Source organism: Cherax quadricarinatus, chromosome 17 (genome assembly GCF_038502225.1).
Source record: "Cherax quadricarinatus isolate ZL_2023a chromosome 17, ASM3850222v1, whole genome shotgun sequence".
Classification (NCBI taxonomy): domain Eukaryota; kingdom Metazoa; phylum Arthropoda; class Malacostraca; order Decapoda; family Parastacidae; genus Cherax; species Cherax quadricarinatus.
Genome location: NC_091308.1, coordinates 12369918 through 12393409, shown reverse-complemented (window position 1 = coordinate 12393409; position 23492 = coordinate 12369918). Strand labels below are relative to the sequence as shown.

General features: G+C 45.8%; 1 protein-coding gene across 6 annotated transcripts in view; it reads left to right on the top strand.

Annotated features, from left to right (window-relative positions):
- The window catches only part of Mcr (macroglobulin complement-related), a 770662-nt gene that overhangs the window by 606068 nt on the left and 141102 nt on the right, over positions 1-23492 (top strand). For all 6 annotated transcript variants that reach the window (XM_053773332.2, XM_053773333.2, XM_053773336.2 and 3 more), the window contains one exon: positions 16345-16533. In XM_053773332.2, the coding sequence (XP_053629307.2) occupies positions 16345-16533 (189 nt within the window). The remainder of the gene's footprint in view (positions 1-16344; positions 16534-23492) is intronic.

Genomic DNA, 23492 nt, shown 5'->3' with positions numbered 1-23492 from the left:
AGGTTGTATTCTGTGTTTGTTGGGGGGATTTTGTTATTGGCATCAGTAGTTGTAATTCTGGAGGGCCATGGGTGGCCACTGGCTGCGCCTCCAGTCCAACAAGGCTCCAAGGTGGTGGACTATTTTTGTTATTTCCTTCCATTTTCTTTTTTCGTTTCCTGCCACTAAAAAATCACCTGGAGTTGGGTTGTCGTAGCTACTATTGTTTGTCTTGTGGGGTCTGTGCCTCCTGGTCCCTTTTAGATCGTATGCAGGGCAGTCGATGTTGTAACACTGCTTCTGGAGGACCGAGGAGTGGCACATTTTTGGGTGAAAGAAAGTACAGGAAGAAGAACGACACACTCCTTTAGACAGGAGGTCGCCACATTTTTTGGGATGGTCAAAGTTGCATGTCCCATTTTTTCCCCCTGTTATTCCATGCTTACAGATGCCCCAAGCATAATATTTGCACAAATTCACCTTTGGTTGAGAATTGTTGGGAGGTGTGTTGTCAATTTCTGCAGGTTCTGGGACTGCACTATAATCCTCAGTATCCAAGCCAGGGCCACCCCGTCCTGGATTCCATCTACTTTCCCTAGTAGAGGAAGAAGGAGGAGACTCCTCTCCAACATCTGTACTGTGGGCCACGGTCTTGTGTAATATTGCGCATAGGTCACCCGCGCATGCAAATAATCCAGTGTATTTCGTCGAAGATACATTACAAAAGAGTCGAAAATTTGAAGCTGGTTCAATAAGGCGTTTTCAAGTAATAAACGAAATTTTGAGAGAAAGCACACGAAAATATTGCTGGAAATATTCAGAAAACTAAGGAAAACTCCCATTATTAAACTTAAAAGAAACATAAAATGGCGGATTTATATATTTTCAAGTTTTTTTTTCTCGTTTACATCCTATTTAAGATTATATTTTGCAATCCTATCAGAACCAATATTTGATCATGATTTTAATACAAATCCAGTTGATAAAATTGCCAAAAAATTGGTAAATTGTCATCCACACAGTACAAAATTAATGGAAAAATGCTTATTAAACTACATAAATATTTAGGGTTTGAAGCTGATCGAATGAGGCATTCTCTGTTACATGGGAAAGTTTGTTTATTATAATTAGAAAATTGAAATTTGTACACCCCAAAGTGAGTGACAAGCTGTGTGTAAAAAAAACCCACTTATGGTAAAAGGTTGAAGCCGATCAGAAAAAAACATTCCCCAACAATTGATCTGATTTCAACGATTCCTATTTTTTTTTTTTTAACAATTTCAGTAAAAATTTTAATTTGCATCAACTCGGACTAAACTTAGTCTCTCTTCCTTCTTATAAAATGCATCGTTAAAAATATTTTGAAGCTAGTCAGAAGAAGCATTCTTTAGTTATTTATTCATTACAGACTGGGACTTATGTCACCCGGTGCAGCGTGAGCCTTGTGTTGAGGAAACCACAAGTGCTGAAAATTTGAAGCCTATCAGATGAATCGTTCTCCAGTTATCGAATGGGTTCCAACGATTCCAGATATTTTCACTATTTTACTACAACAAAGCTGTCAGCACAAACGAAACTTATCATAACCACAAGACGCATCAGCCATTAAACAAAGCCGTTGATAAGAGGTTAGCCTGAAATTATTTAACATAATTATACAGGAATAAAAAAAATCACACTATTTTACACACAAAAGAGTCAAATCTGCAGCAATGCATCTGAAATTTATCCTCCCCCGTCGTCGTATTTTTTTGCATCTTTTCTAAGCATTTGAAGCTACGCCACTGAGGATTTTGGAAGTTATCCAAGCCGTTCCGGGATGCTGGGAATGGGCTCCACTACTATGTTCATAGGACACGTGAACATGCCAGTTATTCGAAGAATTTGGTCTGCGTCACCGTACACGAGTGTTGAAAATTTGAAGCCGACTGGATGAGGCGTTCTTGTTTTATGAGCGAAATAATATCGAGAAGTTGAAGGAAGAAAATTTTCTTTTGGATACCTCTTACAGGTCTCCCTTTCAGGGATACTTAAGAAAATCTATATGATGATAATGATGATAATAATAATGATTAATAATAAACACATTACCAAAAAAAATTATTTGATTCTGTGACTGTAAATTTTGAGCTGTGACTCAGAAAGTCATCATGACGGCAGTGAAGGGACTTGAGCTAGAGTTCGTCACGGCCACGCTAGCTGGAGATTCGTCTGTAAAAACTTGCATTTGTGGTCACAGTGGTGCCTGTGCTAACCTTCCTATGGTGTAGAAATATACCTAGTTGGATGAATCTTATTGTGGCTAGCTGGTCTAGTGGCTAACGCGACGGGCTGGAGTTTTGAGACTCTATGACCGCGGGTTCAATCCCGACCGGGGGTATGGTTTGTTTGCAATCGTGTCATTACGATTTCTTAAGTCAGAAAGTCATCATGCACAGGGACACTCATGAAGTCACAGAAAGATATACAAGAAGACAAAGATGCACATGCACACATCAAAACAAATACAAACACTTGCGTACAGACACACACAGACACAAGAGTCGCTAAATATACAAAGATATGAATACGAAGGTAGATGTAAAATCAGACCAAGACACACAATGTAAATCGTCCCCTGTAACCACATATAAGTAGAGACGCGTACCAGTAGATGCAGACACGTAGAGAGACCTAGTCATATAGACAGACACAGTCGTACACAGCTGGCACACAGATAAATATAGACACACACACATACGACGCATTGCAACACCACTTCCTCCCTTCAATATTCCTCCCTTCCATCCCCTTCCTCTCCTCTCCTCCTACTCTTCCCTCCCCCCTCATTCCCTTCCCTTCCCCCAACAAGAGACAGACATGCACAAATACACTGCGTCCAGACAAACAAAAACAATGTGTAAGAATGGTATATAATACCGACAAGATAAAATTAAGACACATGTGCAACATCTGGGTATCTTTATTGTAGACGTTTCGCCATCCAGTGGCTTTATCAATACAAATTCTAGGACATAACTTGAAGACAGTAGAACTATGTACTTCAAGTTATGTCCTAGAATCTGTATTGATAAAGCCACTGGATGGCGAAACGTCTACAATAAAGATACCCAGATGTTGCACATGTGTCTTAATTTCATCAAACAAAAACAATCACAGAAACACGCACACCAATCACGATTCATCACAGGGTGGGTCACCTCTCCTGTGAGTACACACACACACACACATATTGTATATATATATATATATATATATATATATATATATATATATATATATATATATATATATATATATATATATATATATATACAATATATGGGAGATTCTAAAGAAAAATTGCAAAGGTTAGTGGATGAGTTTGAGAATGTGTGTAAAGGTAGAAAGTTGAAAGTGAACATAGAAAAGAGTAAGGTGATGAGGGTATCAAATGATTTAGATAAAGAAAAATTGGATATCAAATTGGGGAGGAGGAGTATGGAAGAAGTGAATGTTTTCAGATACTTGGGAGTTGACGTGTCGGCAGATGGATTTATGAAGGATGAGGTTAATCATAGAATTGATGAGGGAAAAAAGGTGAGTGGTGCGTTGAGGTATATGTGGAGTCAAAGAACGTTATCTATGGAGGCAAAGAAGGGAATGTATGAAAGTATAGTAGTACCAACACTCTTATATGGATGTGAAGCTTGGGTGGTAAATGCAGCAGCGAGGAGACGGTTGGAGGCAGTGGAGATGTCCTGTCTAAGGGCAATGTGTGGTGTAAATATTATGCAGAAAATTCGGAGTGTGGAAATTAGGAGAAGGTGTGGAGTTAATAAAAGTATTAGTCAAAGGCCAGAAGAGGGGTTGTTGAGGTGGTTTGGTCATTTAGAGAGAATGGATCAAAGTAGAATGACATGGAAAGCATATAAATCTATAGGGGAAGGAAAGAGGGGTAGGGGTCGTCCTCGAAAGGGTTGGAAAGAGGGGGTAAAGGAGGTTTTGTGGGCGAGGGGCTTGGACTTCCAGCAAGCGTGCAAGAGCGTGTTAGATAGGAGTGAATGGAGACGAATGATACTTGGGACCTGACGATCTGTTGGAGTGTGAGCAGGGTAATATTTAGTGAAGGGATTCAGGGAAACCGGTTATTTTCTTATAGTCGGACTTGAGTCCTGGAAATGGGAAGTACAATGCCTGCACTTTAAAGGAGGGGTTTGGGATATTGGCAGTTTGGAGGGATATGTTGTGTATCTTTATACGTATATGCTTCTAAACTGTTGTATTCTGAGCACCTCTGCAAAAACAGTGATAATGTGTGAGTGTGGTGAAAGTGTTGAATGATGATGAAAGTATTTTCTTTTTGGGGATTTTCTTTCTTTTTTGGGTCACCCTACTTCGGTGGGAGACGACCAACTTGTTGAAATATATTTATATACATATATATATATATATATATATATATACATATATATTTATATATTTATATTTATATATATATATTTATATATATATATTTATATATATATCTTTCTTTCAACACAACGGCCGTATCCCACAGAGGCGGGGTGGCCTAAAAGGAAAAACGAAAGTTTCTCCTTTTACATTTAGTAATATATACAGGAGAAGAGGTTACTAGCCCCTTGCTCACGGCATTTTAGTTGCCTCTTACAACACGCATGGCTTACGGAGGAAGAATTCTATTCCACTTCCCCATGGAGATAAGAGGAAATAAACAAGAATAAGATCTAGAAAGAAAATAGAAGAAAACCCAGAGGGATGTGTGTATATATATATATATATATGCTTGTACATGTATGTGTAGTGTGACCTGAGTGTAAGTAGAAGTAGCAAGACGTACCTGAAACCTTGCATATTTATGAGACAGAAAAAAGGACACCAGCAATCCTACCATCATGTAAAACAATTACAGGCTTTCGTTTTACACTCACTTGGCAGGACGGTAGTACCTCCCTGGGCGGTTGCTGTCTACCAACCTACTACCTCAGTATATATATATATATATATATATATATATATATATATATATATATATATATATAGGCCACTGAAAATAACATTTACACAGATTAGGCATAAGGAAGAAATTAAAAAAAACAGCTAATAACATGAGAGAACCGGAGGGTTTCAAGGTGGGTCAGGGAGCCACCAGCAGCAACGGCCTGGTTGATCAGACAAGCACCAGACGAGCCTGGCTCATGGCCGGGCTCCGGGAGTAGAAAAAATCTCAGAACTCATCAATGGTATATCAAAAGAGTTTTTTTTTTAGAGTAATAGTAGTCATATTAATCCATCAATTTTTTTTTTTTTTTGGAGAAGTAACTACAGGATACATAAAAATCCTTTTGAAACAAGTGGAAAAAGAACATTAGAGACAATAACATATTTCTGAAGATTTTATTCATTGATACAGATGAAGTTATCTAAGAAAAAAATGGAACTAAGGGACACAATTAATTATAAGAAACCTTAGTTTGTCTAACTGAAACTAAATTGGGAAAACATATTCTAAATGAGGTATTATTTGACAGAAATTATTCATTATGAAGAGAGAGAGTAGATAATACAGGAGGAGGACTGGCAATATTAGTGAAGAATGTCTTCATTTTTTTTTTATTCGCCGGTACTCTCCCGGCCCGGGTGTTTTCCAAGTAGTGGTGACCCGGCCTTGGCTCCCTATCTGGGGAGTGTCTCGAGACCAAAGTCTCCCATGGGAGGAGGTACAAGTACCCCCTCATCTTTGGGACCAACTGTCCCCAGGCCTAGCCACAGTCCCCGCCCTCACGGGGCTCGTAGGGAGAAGCTAGGCCTCTGGTCTGCCATCTACCCCGCCCCAAAGGGGCTCGTGGGGATGGCAGTCTTGTGAGCTGCAGGTGGTAGCAAGCTCAAACCTTCTCTCTCTATAATGTCTTCAAGTTACGGGAATTGAAATCCAAAAATGCTAAAAATGTTGAAATTATAGGGATAAGAGTAGAAAATAAACATGAGAAACTTAGTAATAATAATAATAATAATAATTTCTTTATTTACTACAAGTACATGTACAAGGTATACAAGCGTCGCTGACATCAGTGACACACTACTGTAGAAAGCCACTTGTTATGTTGAGCATTTCGGGCAAATTAGTTCTTTGTCCCAGGATGCGACCCGCACCCGCCGACTAACACCCAGGTACCCATTTTACTGATGGGTGAACATAGACAACCGGTGTAAAGAAACACGCCCAATGTTTCTACCCGCGCTGGGAATCGAATGCAGACCATCGATTTGTGAAGCGAAAGCTCTTGCGATCAGGGCACAGGGCACCAGCGGTCAGGCCACGGAACACTAGCGATCAGGCCACGGGGCACCAGCGATCAGGCCACGGGGCACCAGCGGTCAGGCCACGGGACACCAGCGATCAGGCCACGGAACACCAGCCATCAGGCCACGGGACACCAGCGATCAGGCCACGGGACACCAGCGATCAGGCCACGGGACACCAGCCATCAGGCCACGGAACACCAGCGATCAGGCAACGGGACACCAGCCATCAGGCCACGGAACACCAGCGATCAGGCCACGGGACACCAGCTATCAGGCCACGGAACACCAGCGATAAGGCCACGGGACACCAGCCATCAAGCCACGGAACACCAGCGATCAGGCCACGGGACACCAGCCATCAGGCCACGGGACACCAGCCATCAGGCCACGGGGCACCAGCGATCAGGCCACGGGACACCAGCCATCAGGCCACGGGGCACCAGCCATCAGGCCACGGGACACCAGCCATCAGGCCACGGGACACAAGCGGTCAGGCCACGGGACACCAGCCATCAGGCCACGGGACACCAGCGATCAGGCCACGGGACACCAGCCATCAGGCCACGGGACACCAGCCATCAGGCCACGGGACACCAGCCATCAGGCCACGGGACACCAGCCATCAGGCCACGGGACACCAGCCATCAGGCCACGGGACACCAGCCATCAGGCCACGGGACACCAGCGATCAGGCCACGGAACACCAGCCATCAGGCCACGGGACACCAGCCATCAGGCCACGGGACACCAGCCATCAGGCCACGGGGCACCAGCGATCAGGCCACGGGGCACCAGCGATCAGGCCACGGGGCACCAGCGATCAGGCCACGGGGCACCAGCGATCAGGCCACGGGACACCAGCGATCAGGCCACGGGACACCAGCCATCAGGCCACGGGACACCAGCCATCAGGCCAGGGGACACCAGCCATCAGGCCACGGGGCACCAGCGATCATGCCGCGGGGCACAAGCGATCAGGCCACGGGGCACCAGCGATCAGGCCACGGGACACCAGCCATCAGGCCACGGGGCACCAGCGATCAGGCCACGGGGCACCAGCTATCAGGCCACGGGGCACCAACGATCAGGCCACGGGACACCAGCCATCAGGCCACGGGGCACCAGCCATCAGGCCACGGGGCACCAGCGATCAGGCCACGGGACACCAGCGATCAGGCCACGGGACACCAGCCATCAGGCCACGGGGCACCAGCGATCATGCCGCGGGGCACAAGCGATCAGGCCACGGGGCACCAGCGATCAGGCCACGGGACACCAGCCATCAGGCCACGGGGCACCAGCGATCAGGCCACGGGGCACCAGCTATCAGGCCACGGGGCACCAACGATCAGGCCACGGGACACCAGCCATCAGGCCACGGGGCACCAGCCATCAGGCCACGGGGCACCAACGATCAGGCCACGGGACACCAGCCATCAGGCCACGGGGCACCAGCTATCAGGCCACGGGGCACCAGCGATCAGGCCACGGGGCACCAACGATCAGGCCACGGGACACCAGCCATCAGGCCACGGGGCACCAGCTATCAGGCCACGGGGCACCAGCGATCAGGCCACGGGGCACCAACGATCAGGCCACGGGGCACCAGCGATCAGGCCACGGCGCACCAGCGATCAGGCCGCGGGGCACCAGCGATCAGGCCACGAGGCACCAGCGATCAGGCCACGGGGCACCAGCGATCAGGCCGCGGGGCACCAGCGATCAGGCCACGGGGCACCAGCGATCAGGCCACGGGCCACCAGCGATCAGGCCACGGGGCACCAGCTATCAGGCCACGGGGCACCAACGATCAGGCCACGGGACACCAGCGATCAGGCCACGGGGCACCAACGATCAGGCCACGGGGCACCAGCGATCAGGCCGCGGGGCACCAGCTATCAGGCCACGAGGCACCAGCGATCAGGCCACGGGGCACCAGCGATCAGGCCGCGGGGCACCAGCGATCAGGCCACGGGGCACCAGCGATCAGGCCACGGGACACCAGCCATCAGGCCACGGGGCACCAGCGATCAGGCCACGGGACACCAGCGATCAGGCCACGGGACACCAGCGATCAGGCCACGGGGCACCAACGGTCAGGCCACGGGACACCAGCGATCAGGCCACGGGACACTAGCGATCAGGCCACGGGACACCAGCGATCAGGCCACGGGACACCAGCGATCAGGGCACAGGGCACCAACGGTCAGGCCACGGAACACCAGCGATCAGGCCACGGGACACCAGCGATCAGGCCACGGGGCACCAGCGATCAGGCCACGGGACACCAGCGATCAGGCCACGGGACACCAGCGATCAGGCCACGGGACACCAGCGATCAGGCCACGGGGCACCAACGATCAGGCCACGGGGCACCAACGATCAGGCCACGGGACACCAGCGATCAAGCCGCGGGGCACCAGCGATCAGGCCACGGGGCACCAGCGATCAGGCCACGGGGCACCAGCGATCAGGCCACGGGGCACCAGCTATCAGGCCACGGGGCACCAGCGATCAGGCCACGGGGCACCAGCGATCAGGCCACGGGGCACCAGCTATCAGGCCACGGGGCACCAACGATCAGGCCACGGGACACCAGCCATCAGGCCACGGGGCACCAGCCATCAGGCCACGGGGCACCAACGATCAGGCCACGGGACACCAGCCATCAGGCCACGGGGCACCAGCTATCAGGCCACGGGGCACCAGCGATCAGGCCACGGGGCACCAACGATCAGGCCACGGGACACCAGCCATCAGGCCACGGGGCACCAGCTATCAGGCCACGGGGCACCAGCGATCAGGCCACGGGGCACCAACGATCAGGCCACGGGGCACCAGCGATCAGGCCACGGCGCACCAGCGATCAGGCCGCGGGGCACCAGCGATCAGGCCACGAGGCACCAGCGATCAGGCCACGGGGCACCAGCGATCAGGCCGCGGGGCACCAGCGATCAGGCCACGGGGCACCAGCGATCAGGCCACGGGACACCAGCCATCAGGCCACGGGGCACCAGCTATCAGGCCACGGGGCACCAACGATCAGGCCACGGGACACCAGCGATCAGGCCACGGGGCACCAACGATCAGGCCACGGGGCACCAGCGATCAGGCCACGGGGCACCAGCTATCAGGCCACGAGGCACCAGCGATCAGGCCACGGGGCACCAGCGATCAGGCCACGGGGCACCAGCGATCAGGCCACGGGGCACCAGCGATCAGGCCACGGGACACCAGCTATCAGGCCACGGGGCACCAGCGATCAGGCCACGGGACACCAGCGATCAGGCCACGGGACACCAGCGATCAGGCCACGGGGCACCAGCGCTCAGGCCACGGGACACCAGCGATCACTCCACGGCACACTAGCGATCAGGCCACGTGACACCAGCGATCAGGCCACGGGACACCAGCGATCAGGCCACGGGGCACCAGCCATCAGGCCACGGGACACCAGCGATCAGGCCACGGGACACCAGCGATCAGGCCACGGGGCACCAACGATCAGGCCACGGGACACCAGCGATCAGGCCACGGGACACCAGCGATCAGGCCACGGGACACCAGCGATCAGGCCACGGGGCACCAACGATCAGGCCACGGGGCACCAACGATCAGGCCACGGGACACCAGCGATCAAGCCGCGGGGCACCAGCGATCAGGCCACGGGGCACCAGCGATCAGGCCACGGGGCACCAGCGATCAGGCCACGGGGCACCAGCTATCAGGCCACGGGGCACCAGCGATCAGGCCACGGGGCACCAGCGATCAGGCCACGGGGCACCAGCGATCAGGCCACGGGGCACCAGCGATCAGGCCACGGGGCACCAGCCATCAGGCCACGGGGCACCAGCCATCAGGCCACGGGGCACCAGCGATCAGGCCACGGGGCACCAGCTATCAGGCCACGGGACACCAGCTATCAGGACACGGGACACCAGCTATCAGGCCACGGGGCACCAGCTATCAGGCCACGGGGCACCAGCGATCAGGCCACGGGGCACCAGCGATCAGGCCACGGGGCACCACTAAATATATATACAGTACTTAGGAAATTGAAGAGTTTGATATGATAAACGAGAGATTATATAATATCCTCATGGATCTATTGATGGAAAATTATCGTTATTAAGAAAAATTATGAAACGTAGATTTTTTAACTCTAAGAAGCAAACTGGGCGGTACCACAAGTTTATAAACTTACCCCAACAATGATTTTAAGTTTTATTAAACATTTTCAAGAAAGAATAAGAAATTTTGCGAATGTGTTTACAGATGAAAGAAATCTTATGTAAAATTTATATTATAAATGTAAATCTTTACAAAAGGACGAGGATAAATTGAGCACATGGGGTGATAGAGGGATGTTAAAATTTTATGTAAATAACCTATAATGGATATGTGAGAAAGTGACATCAGGCTGACACAGTGGCTTGTTGTAGCCAGCTGGCCTACTGGCTTACTCGCTGACCAGGAGTTTTACGTCTCACTCACCATGGGCTCAAATCCCACCTGTTTTGTGGTTAGACACAGGTATGTCACAGGACTTCTTAGGAAATCTTGAGGAGTAGGAAGAGTCTCTTGAATGTTTAAGAAAAAGGGAGAGAGAGAGGCAGTAAAGCTTACGATCTACGTTAACGGAGATGGTAAGGAAAGTGGTGGAGCACCTGGAGATGCATAAATTCAGAACTGACAGTCAGTACTTGTACAGCGAACATAAATCCTATCTACGGAATGTCCTGTGGTTCTACGACAGGATAACAAATTAGGCAGGCAGGAGAGGATCCAATCCCGGGGCCACGTAACACAAGTATTGATTAGGTAGATTAAGACTCTTGTCTGTGGGGCGAGAGGGAGGGGGGGGGGGGGTTGAACCAGCACGATGGTATCGAATGGACACATTTGAATGAAGAGTTAAACCCGTCTGAGTTATTCAGCTCAAGGAGCAGGAAAGGCTCGATTCTCTATCCGCAAAACGTGGAGGCAATCATTTCATGTGAAATTTAAATGCGAATGCAATAAAACCCATGATGCTGGAAAATGTAGCACCTCGATGGGTTAATGATGAAGAGATGGGGCACAGCAGCTGGGGTTCAGCTCCCACATGCACATTGAAGTACATGGACAAGATTGTGTGTTTCAGGGCTCATGACAGTAGGGCTGCTGGGAGTGGAAGCTCCTGTAGTCAGCATCACTTTTATTAGGCTCACAGCTGGTAGGTGTTCTGTTTGAAGCACTACCGTGATCAGCATCACTTTTGATAGTACTACCGTGAATAGGATCACTGAAGTTAATACTTCTATAATACCGAGTACTTCCATTGCGTAATTCCGACAAGTTTATGACTACCTGGAGGTTATTCCGGGGATCAACGCCCCCGCGGCCCGGTCCATGACCAGGCCTCCCGGTGGATCAGGGCCTGAGACATCTGCAAAATCGTGACATCATTTTCAATAAAGATATCTAGGTATTATATATGTGCCCTAGTAGTTAGTACTTCTGCTGTCAGTATAACTATTGCTTGATTTGATGCTAACTAGAATTATGTTAGCAGCCTTACCGTTGACAGCAATATCATCGATAGTTCTGTTTGCAGGACTACCAGCCATAGGAATACTGGTAAGGATTCTGGTGGTAATAGCATTCAGTATAACAAGAGTATTTCTAAACCTAAAATATTACTTTAAGGAAAACAAAGGTGGGGGGGGGAGGGAGAACTAGATCTTTAATCACACACAGCAAGATTATTATTATTATAATCAAGGGGGAAGCGCTAAACCCGGAGGATTATACAGCGCCTGGGGGGGATGTGGAAGGCATTCAGGCTTAATTCGGGGAACTGGAGCACAGATCTAATTCCCTAAATCAAGAGCCCCTCACCAACATCAAGGAACCTTCCTTGAGGGGTCACACAGCAAGAGAAAAACAATAAGTGTATATTATGTTTCTGTGTTAACTAGCAAGCTGGAGGTAGGTAATTACACTCTGGTAACAGCTCGTTCACTTGCATCACTAAAGGATTCTACCTAACTTACTACGCTCGTATTCCCCTCATGGAAGGTTCCTTGATGTTGGTGAGGGGCTCTTGATTTAGGGAATTGAATCTGTGCTCCAGTTCCCCGAATTAAGCCTGAATGCCTTCCACATCCCCCCCTGGGCGCTGTATAATCCTACGGGTTTAGCGCTTCCCCCTTGATTATAATAATAATAATACGCTCGTATTCCAAGCAAATATAGTAATGGATGCTGATTTTCTGAGGATATTCTAAGAAGACTTTTTTCGATTTTTTTCCCTCCGGTTTTTTTTTTTTAAAGTTTGTGTACGTTAAAGGTGATTTTATTTGTGATTTTTGGTTCAGAATTTTGCTCGTGTTAAAAACTTTTGGGCGAGTGATTATTTGAGTTTTGTTTGTTAGGCTTCAAGTGGAAGTGAAGCTTTGACTTTATGGGCCAAGAACTATCAAGCCTAACAGTCCTAACGATTACTTAATCATCGTTCAGCGTCATTAGGTAACACTCCAATACATATTAATCACTCCATAGTTGACTTCGGCTCCTCAGTCATAGCTCTTGGTCAGTCAGATGGTGTCCTTATTATTATGGAGACGGGGCGGAGTGAAAAGGGCACAGTACCATTACTGGAACAATACTCAGGTAACTCCAACGTAGATTGTAACTTACGACAAAGATTGTGACCGACTTGGACCATTAACTAGTCACAGAGCAGAAGGGAATCAGGATATATGCGAGGGGGAGTGGGGAGTGTGGGGAGGGGGAGTGGTACAACGTGAGTAATGAATATTAATATTGAAGTATTGGTATAACAGTGACAGAGGTGGCCAACAATCTGTACCTGATTCTTTAGAAACACCAGGATTACTGTCTCCATCTGGCGCAGTCTCGCATTTGTAAGTCTTTACACGCACCATCTTCGAAGGCAGCACCAGGGCTGACAGCACCAGGGCTGACAGCACCAGGCTGACAGCACCAGGCTGACAGCACCAGCTGAAACACTATTTTGCCTCGCTGAGTTTGTCCTGTTGGCTCTGATCTGTACTTATGTTTCAGTCCCTTGTGTATTATTGTGCTCTTTTCCAGTAATGGACAGTTTTTTTCTTGCTGCACTTACACGATTAGTCCAGATTTTCTTAAACCACCCAAAAAAAAATAAAAAAAACTTGTGATAATAGCCATGAATATATGGTAACACTGAGGCCTGGTCACAGACCGGGCCGCGGGGGCGTTGACCCCCGGAACTCCAGGTATACACTCCTGGTAGTTTAAAATGTCTCCATTACACTGACACACACACTACACTATATCCCTTATTTTGTCTTAGAGAATTCTAGTATTCGCTAGATTGGTTGGTATAACTGAAGAGATTCACTTTATGTGTTCACGAAATCTTTACGCTAGAGCTTCACTACTACTGCTGTGTATTTTCATTTTGAATCTTTCCTTTTTTGGAAATTACAGGTGATGAGCAGAGGTGTAGGTTGAGACAATATTTATGACAAAATATGATCGGGATTACAGGACTTTTTTTTTATTTTCTATAAGTCAGTGTGCTGTGCGGCTTTAGTATGTGTAACACTTAACCAATTACGTGATTTTAACCTCATAACCCATTAATGTTTATCTTGGAGAATTAAATCTATAAAGAAGCGATGATGCAGCCAGCTTATCAGTTCATTTTGGCCATCGTAAATCTCCTGATGAATTTTCAATGACCAAAAATGAATTTCCTGGATGGAAAACGTAGATTTAGAAGAAGATACAGAAGAATGGACGGGGACTCGAACTGAGGTCCATGCCGAGTAGCAGGCCCAGCGATGCCACGAGGGTTCTAAATAGGATCATTACATAACCAACACTTCTGTGACTTGATTGGTTTATCGCCACCAACTGTGACGCTGGTGTATTCTCCTGGTTTCATCCTCGTCTGTCTATTCATTGACAGTCCTTCAATATAACTTATCTTGGGTTTAGAGGTTATATAGCTTTGAGGAATATGAAAAATAGACGTTCCATGAAAACTGTGGGGGAGGTGAGTGGAGTTGAGTCATCCATCATAGCTGGTGGTGGATGACATATCCAGATCACAGAGATGCTGCTTCTAAAATCCTAGTAAAATTCTCGTGGCTGCAGAGTAGAATGCTGGGCCTGTCACTCGTATGGACCACGTTTGAGTCCACTTCCATTCTTCTGTTTATTAATTAACTAAGAGTCGTTTATTTTGACTTAGGTTGAGATATTTGAACCATGTAAAAATATTATTAAAGGCACATTCCATACACAGTTTCAAGAGTAGGTACGATAGGGCTGTGCCAGGAACATGACGGTCAATTTCTGAAGCTAAGAGCCGGAGCCAGGAGCTAATCTCAACTGCAAACACATCTATGCGAGTTCACACACAGAGACGAACAGGATAAGCACATCCAGACTGACTCACACCTTAGCTGACAGCATCAACAGAAACAGGCGAGGCTATAGACCCAGAAACAGAAAAAAATATATGCTTTAATAGAAAACGGGAGTTCCAAAGAAGGGTACAAACACATTCCGAATACTGATTTGAAAGACTTTTCTTTATTTTGCTGTCATTCACTAACCTTTTTGTTTATATTTCTAGGATATTTGGAATTATTATTTTTGTCTTCGATTTTTGGCTTAGTTACCACTCTAGCGCTCCGGTCTCTGACCCAGCCTCCTGCTGGACCTATGGCCACGTTTGTTCAAGGCTTTTCGTCAAATCTGTGTATTATGCCGGCATCTTTTTTTTTTCAGCGCATCCTAGGCCACGGTGCCCAGGCCCGTGTAAGGCTCTCGCTTCACACGGCGTTTGTCCGGGTTCGATTCCCGGCGAGGGTAGAAACATTAGGTCTGAAACCACTCGTGGCGAAACGTTTCCTTTATTAAATGTCCTGAACTGTACATAAGTGTCTTTTTTTCTACATGAGTGAGGGGGTTTGAATTTGAGTGGGACTAGCACATGGGTAAATAGATTTGTCAGTGCTTATAGCTCGGGTAGCGCTTAAAATGGGTTGGGCAAATACTATTCTGTTAATGGGATGGATTTGTGAAGGACCTGCTTAGTATGGGCCAACAAACCTTTCTTATGTTCTAGTGGTAGTAGAAAGTAGGGAGAGTAGTTTTAGTGGCACAAGAGAAGAGTGAAAGGTGAAAGGAAGCAGTAGTAGTGGATGTAGTAATAGTAATGGAGTGGTAGTAGTGGGGTAAATCTAAGGACAGGGAAAAGGTGCGCTGCACCCCACAAGGGGCAAGACCAGAAACACTGGGGGATTGGGGGGGGACGAAAGAAGAGAACACACTTTTTTTTCCCTTTGCCCAAGTGGAAAGTGGCACGACGGGAAATACAAAGCCTGACAGTGGTTATACTTCTACCACTTGTCCAGGTCATTCCACTTTCTGACGACTCGTTCGTGTTTTTAACATCCTGTGTGCTTGACACCAGCCTCTCAAACACACAGTGTCCACCCTGTTTGTGTGTGGTGGGAGGGGAGGGAATTGCAGGAGGATGGAGAGAATCACCTCTGTGTATAAGTGCACAAAGAGCCATTATTTATCTGTTGTGCGCAACCAGAACAATGTTGTGTTCCTGAAGTTATTACTGTTATTATAATTATAATTTTGTAATAATTGTCGTTATATTTAATAATTATAATAGCATTTATATTAAAATAAGCTTTAATAAAATATTTATAATATTAATATTAGTATAATTATTATTTTTAGTAATATCATCATGAAGCGCCAAACCTGTAGGAGGCCATACAGTGCATGGAGAATGAGAGGTCATAAAGTTTAATACAAGGAAAAAGGAGCATAGCTTCACTTCCCTCAATCAAGGGCACTTGTCATCAGGATACAGCAGTAAACTCAGGACTCGGGTGTGTCCCGTCGTAATTTAACCAGGGAACAAGAATCGTGTTGTTCCCCTCGCTGTCGTCACCAGTATTGTTCTGTACTAACAGTGTTGTGTGGTTGGTGTTGCAGGTTGAGGTGCTTGCACTAAGTGTTGCGTGGTTGGTGTTGCAGGTTGAGGTGCGTGTACCATCCTTCCTGGCTGCTGATGCGGACTACCTGGAGGGTGTCGTGGTCGCCAACTACACATCAGGTGCACCCATCACCGGCAACGTTACGGTGCGGGCAGCAGTGCGGCCTGTCGGACCCCGGGCGTACCCACATTACGGCCCTGACCCCTCAGTGGCCCAGCCTCATGCTATGGTAAGTGGTCCAGCCTCATAGTATGGTTAGTAGTCCAGGTTTATGCTAGGGTGAAGGCCAGTGAAGAGCTGCTTCTGATCTACCTAGGGTAAATGGTCCAGCCTCACGCTATGGTATGTGGCCCAGCCTCACGCTAACGTAAGTGACCCAGTCTTAAGCTGTGTTAAGTGATCCATCCTCAGCCCTAGGTAGGTTGCCCAACTTCACCTTACAGTGTTTCTAGCCTCACACTATGGTGACAGCCGCCATGCTGCGGCAAGTTGCTGTGACGGTCTGTCTCTCCTGGGCCCGTGAATTACACACAACAACAGCCTGCAATAGAGAACTGTCAAATTTCAATATTAGTAACACATCAAGGCCCTACGGGTCGTTAGCTATATTTTCGTTAACAGAGTTAGTGATTATAAATTATATATATGCAAGACAAGCCATGGAGGGGGGGTGGAAATCTGTAGTTTAAGTACTTTCATACTTCCTAGTGCGTCATCAGGAGCTGTGCAATGTTACAAGGGCAGCAACAGGAGAAATAGGGTAAGTTTTTTTTCAGAGTATGGTAGCGCGTGGTATCAGGCAATATGTGACTGTCAATATCTGTCAGTCAGATATTGGTTGCGGCCACCGCGCTACCATACTCCGAAAAAAACTTACCCTATTTCTCCTGCTGTTGCCCTTCCATATTAGAAGATGCGTTTCAGTTTATTTGACAGATTCCAACAAAATTTGCACCTACGCACCCTCCCCCCCTCCCCCCCCAAAAAAAAAAAAATTTCCACTTAACATGAATGGTTCATTAGAGGTTGATGATGTTCAGAATTGTTCTGGTTTAATCAGGGAGAAGTGCTAAACCCGTAAGGGTCACATAGTTCCAGGGAGGCATTCAGACTTGATCCAAGGAAGAGGAGGATAAATCTAGTTCCCCCTGGATCACGAGCCCCCCCCCCCCCCCTCGCCATCACTGTCTCTCCCCTCTTTTGGATCAACACTCCCCTTGTTTAATGCAAAATAATGATATTTAAATCATTAAATTAAAAAAGGTGAGAAAATGTCGTCATCATTACTGTGTGAAGAATATAAACTTTCTTGAAGAATGAGACACTTGTGCAACATTTCAGAATCTTTACTGAGGAAACGTTTCGCCAAAGAGTGGCTTCATCAGTCCAATATGAAGAACGGTAGAAAAAGGGGAGTAGTTTGAGGTGATCAGTCCCTCAGCCTGTATTCCATGTGTTCAGTCCGTGGACTGAACACATGGAATACAGGCTGAGGGACTGATCACCACAAACTACTATTTTTCTACCGTTCTTCATATTGGACTAATGAAGCCACAGTTTGGCGAAACGTTTCCCCAGTAAAGATTTTCAAGTCTTCTAAGTAAGATATACCACTTTTGAAAAAATTGATGCCGAACAGACAAGGCTTTGTATAGTTATCGCAGGAAAACAGTTTTTGGTCCTGTTGGTCTGTTAAAAACTGAGCAGCGGGCAGCCGAACTTGCCAGTTCTTACGCCGACTTTCCCCTAGTTCGCCTGGGTTTGAAAATTTGAAGCCGATCGGATAAAAGGTTCTGAAGTTATAAATGAAAGGTTTGGAGGAAGTTAATGGCAGACAAAAACACACATTATGACCAGCCTGGCCATAACCGTACGACAAATATAGAATTTAAGGACTCGCTGAACTTGTGAAAATTAGAAATACCATGAAAACGCAAGTTTTGAATATTTTTTTATATATATTTTGAAGTTCAGTTCTGTTTTCAAGTTTGTATAATCTTAAAAATGTGGTGTTCAGTTTACGAAATTCCAATTTAATATATTTTTTTCTATAAATAAGCAAATTGGCACCTACATGGCCCAAATTCAATATAAAAATTATTTCTAAGATACACCAGCGCATCGAGTTTGAAGCCGATCAGAAGAAGTATTCTCTGGTTATTATGTAGAGATTAATTTATAAGAATAGGAAGTTAAAATTTTGGTAGCTGAAAGTGTTTGTCCAAGTATATGAAGGAAGTCTGGAGAAGGTGAATGTGGGAAGGCATTTTGGATTGAACTTGTCTGCTGATGGTTCTATGGGAGGTGAAATTAACCTTAGAAATGACGAATAGAAGGCGAGTGGTGCATTGAATCATCTGTGGAGACAAAAAAAAAAATGTGGAATGTACCGACTCTGCTGTGTGGATGTGAAATTTGGGTTTTGAAAGTTGCAGCGAGAATAAGACCTGAGTCAGAGTTTGAAGATTACGAGATGTAGTTACCAAGATTATTATTCAGAGGGAACTGAATGGGATATTGAGGTGATTAGCACATGAGAAAGGATGGACTAGGAGGGCGTATATATTTGGGGTGGAGAAAAGGACGGGTAGGGTTCCTTCCACACAGTTTTGGAGGGAGGGAGTAAAGGAGGTTTTGAGTGCTAGGAGCTTGGACATCCACCAAGCTTGAGTGAGCGACTTAGATTGGAGTGAGTGCAAGAGAGTGAGCAAGGTAACATTTATGAAGGTATTCAGGGAGACCTGTTAACCAGACTTAAGTCCAGGAGGTGGAACGTACTGTGCCTTCACTCTGAAGGTGAGGTGAGGATGTTCGGGTTTGGAGAGGGATCCGAACTGTAATATCAGCAGACTTTTGGCAAGACAGTGACTGAGTGATAATGAATTTGTTTTTTTTCTTTGTCTGGTCGCTCATACGATTACATAATACGTATATGGATCTCTCGCTCATTTTCATGTTTCTGTTCAGTCATGTCAATATTATATCATTCATTGTACAAGCCAAAAATTCATATTATGAAAATCCAGCTATATTATTTTACAGTCATTTTGATTTCATGTTTTTCGCAACATTTTCGGATTATTTCCAAAAATTATTTAGTCTTTTTAGTTTATTATATACTGAAGTTTAAAATATGTTGCGATCTCTCTCTCTCTCTCTCTCTCTCTCTCTCTCTCTCTCTCTTTCTCTCTCTCTCTCGTGTTCGCATCATTCTTCTGATCGAGAAGTTTCTCATGCTCCGTAAAACTTGCCTCTAGCACATTATCTTTTCGTAACTTCAAATTTAAGCGCTTACGAGAAAGTCTGTCAGGAAGCTTTTTAACAATCTGAGTAAATCCCTCTGTTCATTCTTCACGTTAGTCTATAATTTGTTATAAATCAGCAATTTGGACATATAAGATATAGCGGATCGTAACAAGAGCTATAATAATTTAATTTTAACATATTTCTACTCTTCAAATGTTTCATCCATATAGCACTACAGATTTTCTCTAATGTCGGAGAATGTCTGCAGTGCAAGAGGGGGCGCTGCGCCCCACAGATTAGATAATCACCTTGACAGATATATCTCTGCGCTACTGGGCAAAATTAGCTAGATACACCTCAAACATCCGGGTTACCATTTCTCTCGCATTTCCCAAATTAATGTCAAAAACGAGAACATGACCTCTGTCCAAGTCATGGCTCTCTTTACCAATGTTCTTACATGTGCCACTACAAATATTTCAAGACAACCACAATCTCCCTTTACCTCTCCCTGACTTTATCACTCTAGTGGATCTCTGTGTCAACCTTAACGTCGTCGAGTATCTAGATAACTGCTACAAATCTTCAATACAGCACTGGCTAGCCTTCCCTTCCCTCCACCTCTTCAGTGATGTGCTTGTTAACCTCTTCATGGAGACTTTCCAAAGGAGAAATTCAGCACCCTCGTTCTCAACACCATTTCCTGGCTAAGATACCTTGACGATATTTTGGTGTTCTCTCCCAGACGTTTTAATATCCAGGCCCACATCAACAAAATTAATGTTTCCTTTCCTCAGCGTTCTCCTGTGTGGGTCTCCCGACAGCAACAACAACCTCAGCTTTCAACCTTCGCCAACAAGGATTGTCTTATTCACTTTCATTCACACCATGACACTCGCACTAAAAGAGGTGTCCTTACTGGTCCCATCTCGAGGGTTATCCACAACTCCAGTCCTAGTTTCCTTGAAGAGGAGTACACCGATATAACACAAGCCTTCATACGTCTTCTATTTCAGTTTTTTCTTCATCTGGAACTGCAGGATTAATGAACAAGATATCGTCAATAAAAATCCCCCACGGAACATTTCACCAAACAGTTCTAAGTGCTCCTTTGTAGAATTATTGCCAGGAATATCCACCAGGTGCTGCATAAAAGCAACATCAGTACATCCACCATGTCTACATCCTGTATCGTAGACCTCACTACGAAGGGAAATCCTACACGGCAGGCGTCTACACCGCCCTCTGTGGACACTGTCGTAGAAATATGTAGGGGAAACAGGCAGACGGCTAGCTGTCCGCCTAGGTGAGCATCGAAGCGCTTACATCAGGGACGACTTAAAGAATGCCTGTGTCCTCTGCAGAAACTCCGCAGGACATTTGCAATGAGGCACAACTCGTCTGCACTGGATCCAGTGAATTCTCGCCTGTCCCCAGTATATAAACATGCCTCTACTTTAGTTTCAAAACTGATGCACTGAACACCCAGCAAGACTGAGGGACTGATCACCTCATACGAATTCACTATGACCGACGAACTGATCACCTCAGGCTTTTTCTTCGTCTTCCACCCTCTACAGGATTGTTATCCGTACTGGACTGATGAAGCTCAAATTTCTACATTGTAGATTTTCATATGCTCGTCACTTTATTTGTGTTTAATATTTTATTTTAGTTTACGGCAGATATAAACAGGGTAACATTATTATGCAGATATAAGGTATCTTTATTTTCGAAACAGTGTATACAGTAGGCTTCTTCAGTCCAATACGGAGGTAACTAAAGATATAGAAGCAGTAGAGAGGCACAGATGATACGATCAGTCCAAGATGTAGTTTTTAGGTGGTCAGTCCACATCATCTTACCTCTACTGCCTGTTGTCGTCTCCGTATTAGTTACCTCTGCTTTCGACTGAAGAAACATACTCTGAAGGCGATGGATAGACGTAAATGCAGTAAAATGCGATCCTTTATCTCCTCTGAACGAAACGTTGTTGTAAGAATTATGTCTTTTGGCATTTTGCGTTTTCATACGTATATCTGTATGCAATATACCTATATATCTTTGTAGATAACTAAAATAATTCCCACTGGCTATGATCTTTATGACCATTCTTCGTTAGGGAAGTAAACATGTGTTCTCACTTAGGTTGGTTGTACCTCAGTGACTCAGGTTCATGTCCTTCACTCTACCTACGTGGGTTGCAAGCCTCGTTGACTTCTTTATTTCTACTGAAATCTGAGCGTTAATTGCTCTCACTGCGTGTGTGCGTCTATGCATGTTTGTGTATGGCTGTGTAAGTGCGTCTGTGTGCATCCATGTAAACATCTGTGTGCATCCATGTGTGTATCTGTGAAAAATGTTACTGCTGCTTCAGCAGTACTTTTTAAATTGTTTTCTTTCACTGCATAACTTGCTTCACTGCTCTCATTTAGGCCTTTTTTTTATCGGAGGTTTAAGCTTGCTGGAGCCAGTGAAGAACTTGTGATGGAGATGTAAGAGTATTCTGAAAGTGAAGGAGATTAATGGAAGGTATTGAATGTGTTAGTGCAGTGAGATAGCGATTGCTGTGCCTTATCATTCTGTTTGAATTTTGGAGGGATTCACATACTAGATGCATAGACTGAGCGTTCTATAACAGGGACGGGAAGGTGAGACAAAGAATGTTTCCCTGGTGATAGTAATGTCGTTAACAAGTTAGATAACATGTCACGTAATAGAAACAAGTCCAGTATCAGTCTCAGTGCTGGTACAAACGATATTGGGAAATATTGGAGGCAAAAATTATTAACCGAGAATAGGACAGCTGAAGATTTAATTAGGTCGAAGGGTTGGTTAACGATTATATGTACCATTTTACGTAGAAGGGGAGTGGGCAGTGAATAGGTGTCTAGGGCAATTGGTGTGAATTGCTGGCTAGACAGGTACTGCAAGGATCTTGCAATTCCATTCATTGATGTATGTGCAAGGGATGAGGTATATCTCTTGTGCAAGGGTGAAAACATTGACCAGTTCAGTCGACGGGACGCCCTTGCTAAGTTGTATAAGACTTTAAACTGATATAAGAGTAATCCAACAAGTGGCTACTGGAGTATAATTTAAAGGAGAGGGTGAAGGATAATTAAATATAAAAAGTATAAACTGGGAGGGAAGAAGTCACGGAAAAGAAATAGAAACGGGCCTAGATGTTATATCTATACTGGAAATATCAGCAGAGATGCATATTAACTGCATTACACCAGCGACTCGTGCGAGAGTAACAAATCTTAGACTTGCCTTCACAAACCTCAGTCAGGAAAGTTACGGCACATTGTAATCGACGTATGTCAGACCTCTTTCAGAATATGCTACACCAGCGTGGAGTCCACACCTGAGGAAGCAACATGCAGAAGCTGGAGAAAATACAGAGATTCGAAAGTATTCTGGTTCAAGAACACTGAAAGGGATGAATTATAGGGAGAGGCTCGTAGAATTAAATTTAACAATAGTGGAAGAGAACGATCAGGGGAGACTTGATAACGTCTTTGACTCTTGATACAGCACACAGGAGCAAAAGAGCATAGATTAAATATAAAAACACAGATAAGCCACTGACATGTAAGGATATATTAATTTTCAAGGTGGTAAACAAGTGGAAGGAACTAGATGAAGAGGTGGTGGAGGGAAAAGTCCATACATTTAAGAGTAAGTATGACATGGGTTAGAAGGCCATGAACCAGTAAAAGAGGCGTGGCCAGAAGCAAACACAACTTGAGTACACAACCAACATGGAATCCATATTTGATAAACGGTGTCAAGAAAATGAAGAAAGTGGAGAGATTTGCAAGAAACTTGACACCGAGGCCGACGAGGACAGAGGAACCTGGGAAGACATAATTACAACTTGCAAATTACTCGGAGGTCTTGACTGGGTGAACTGGGATAGACTATCCCAGAGGCGGG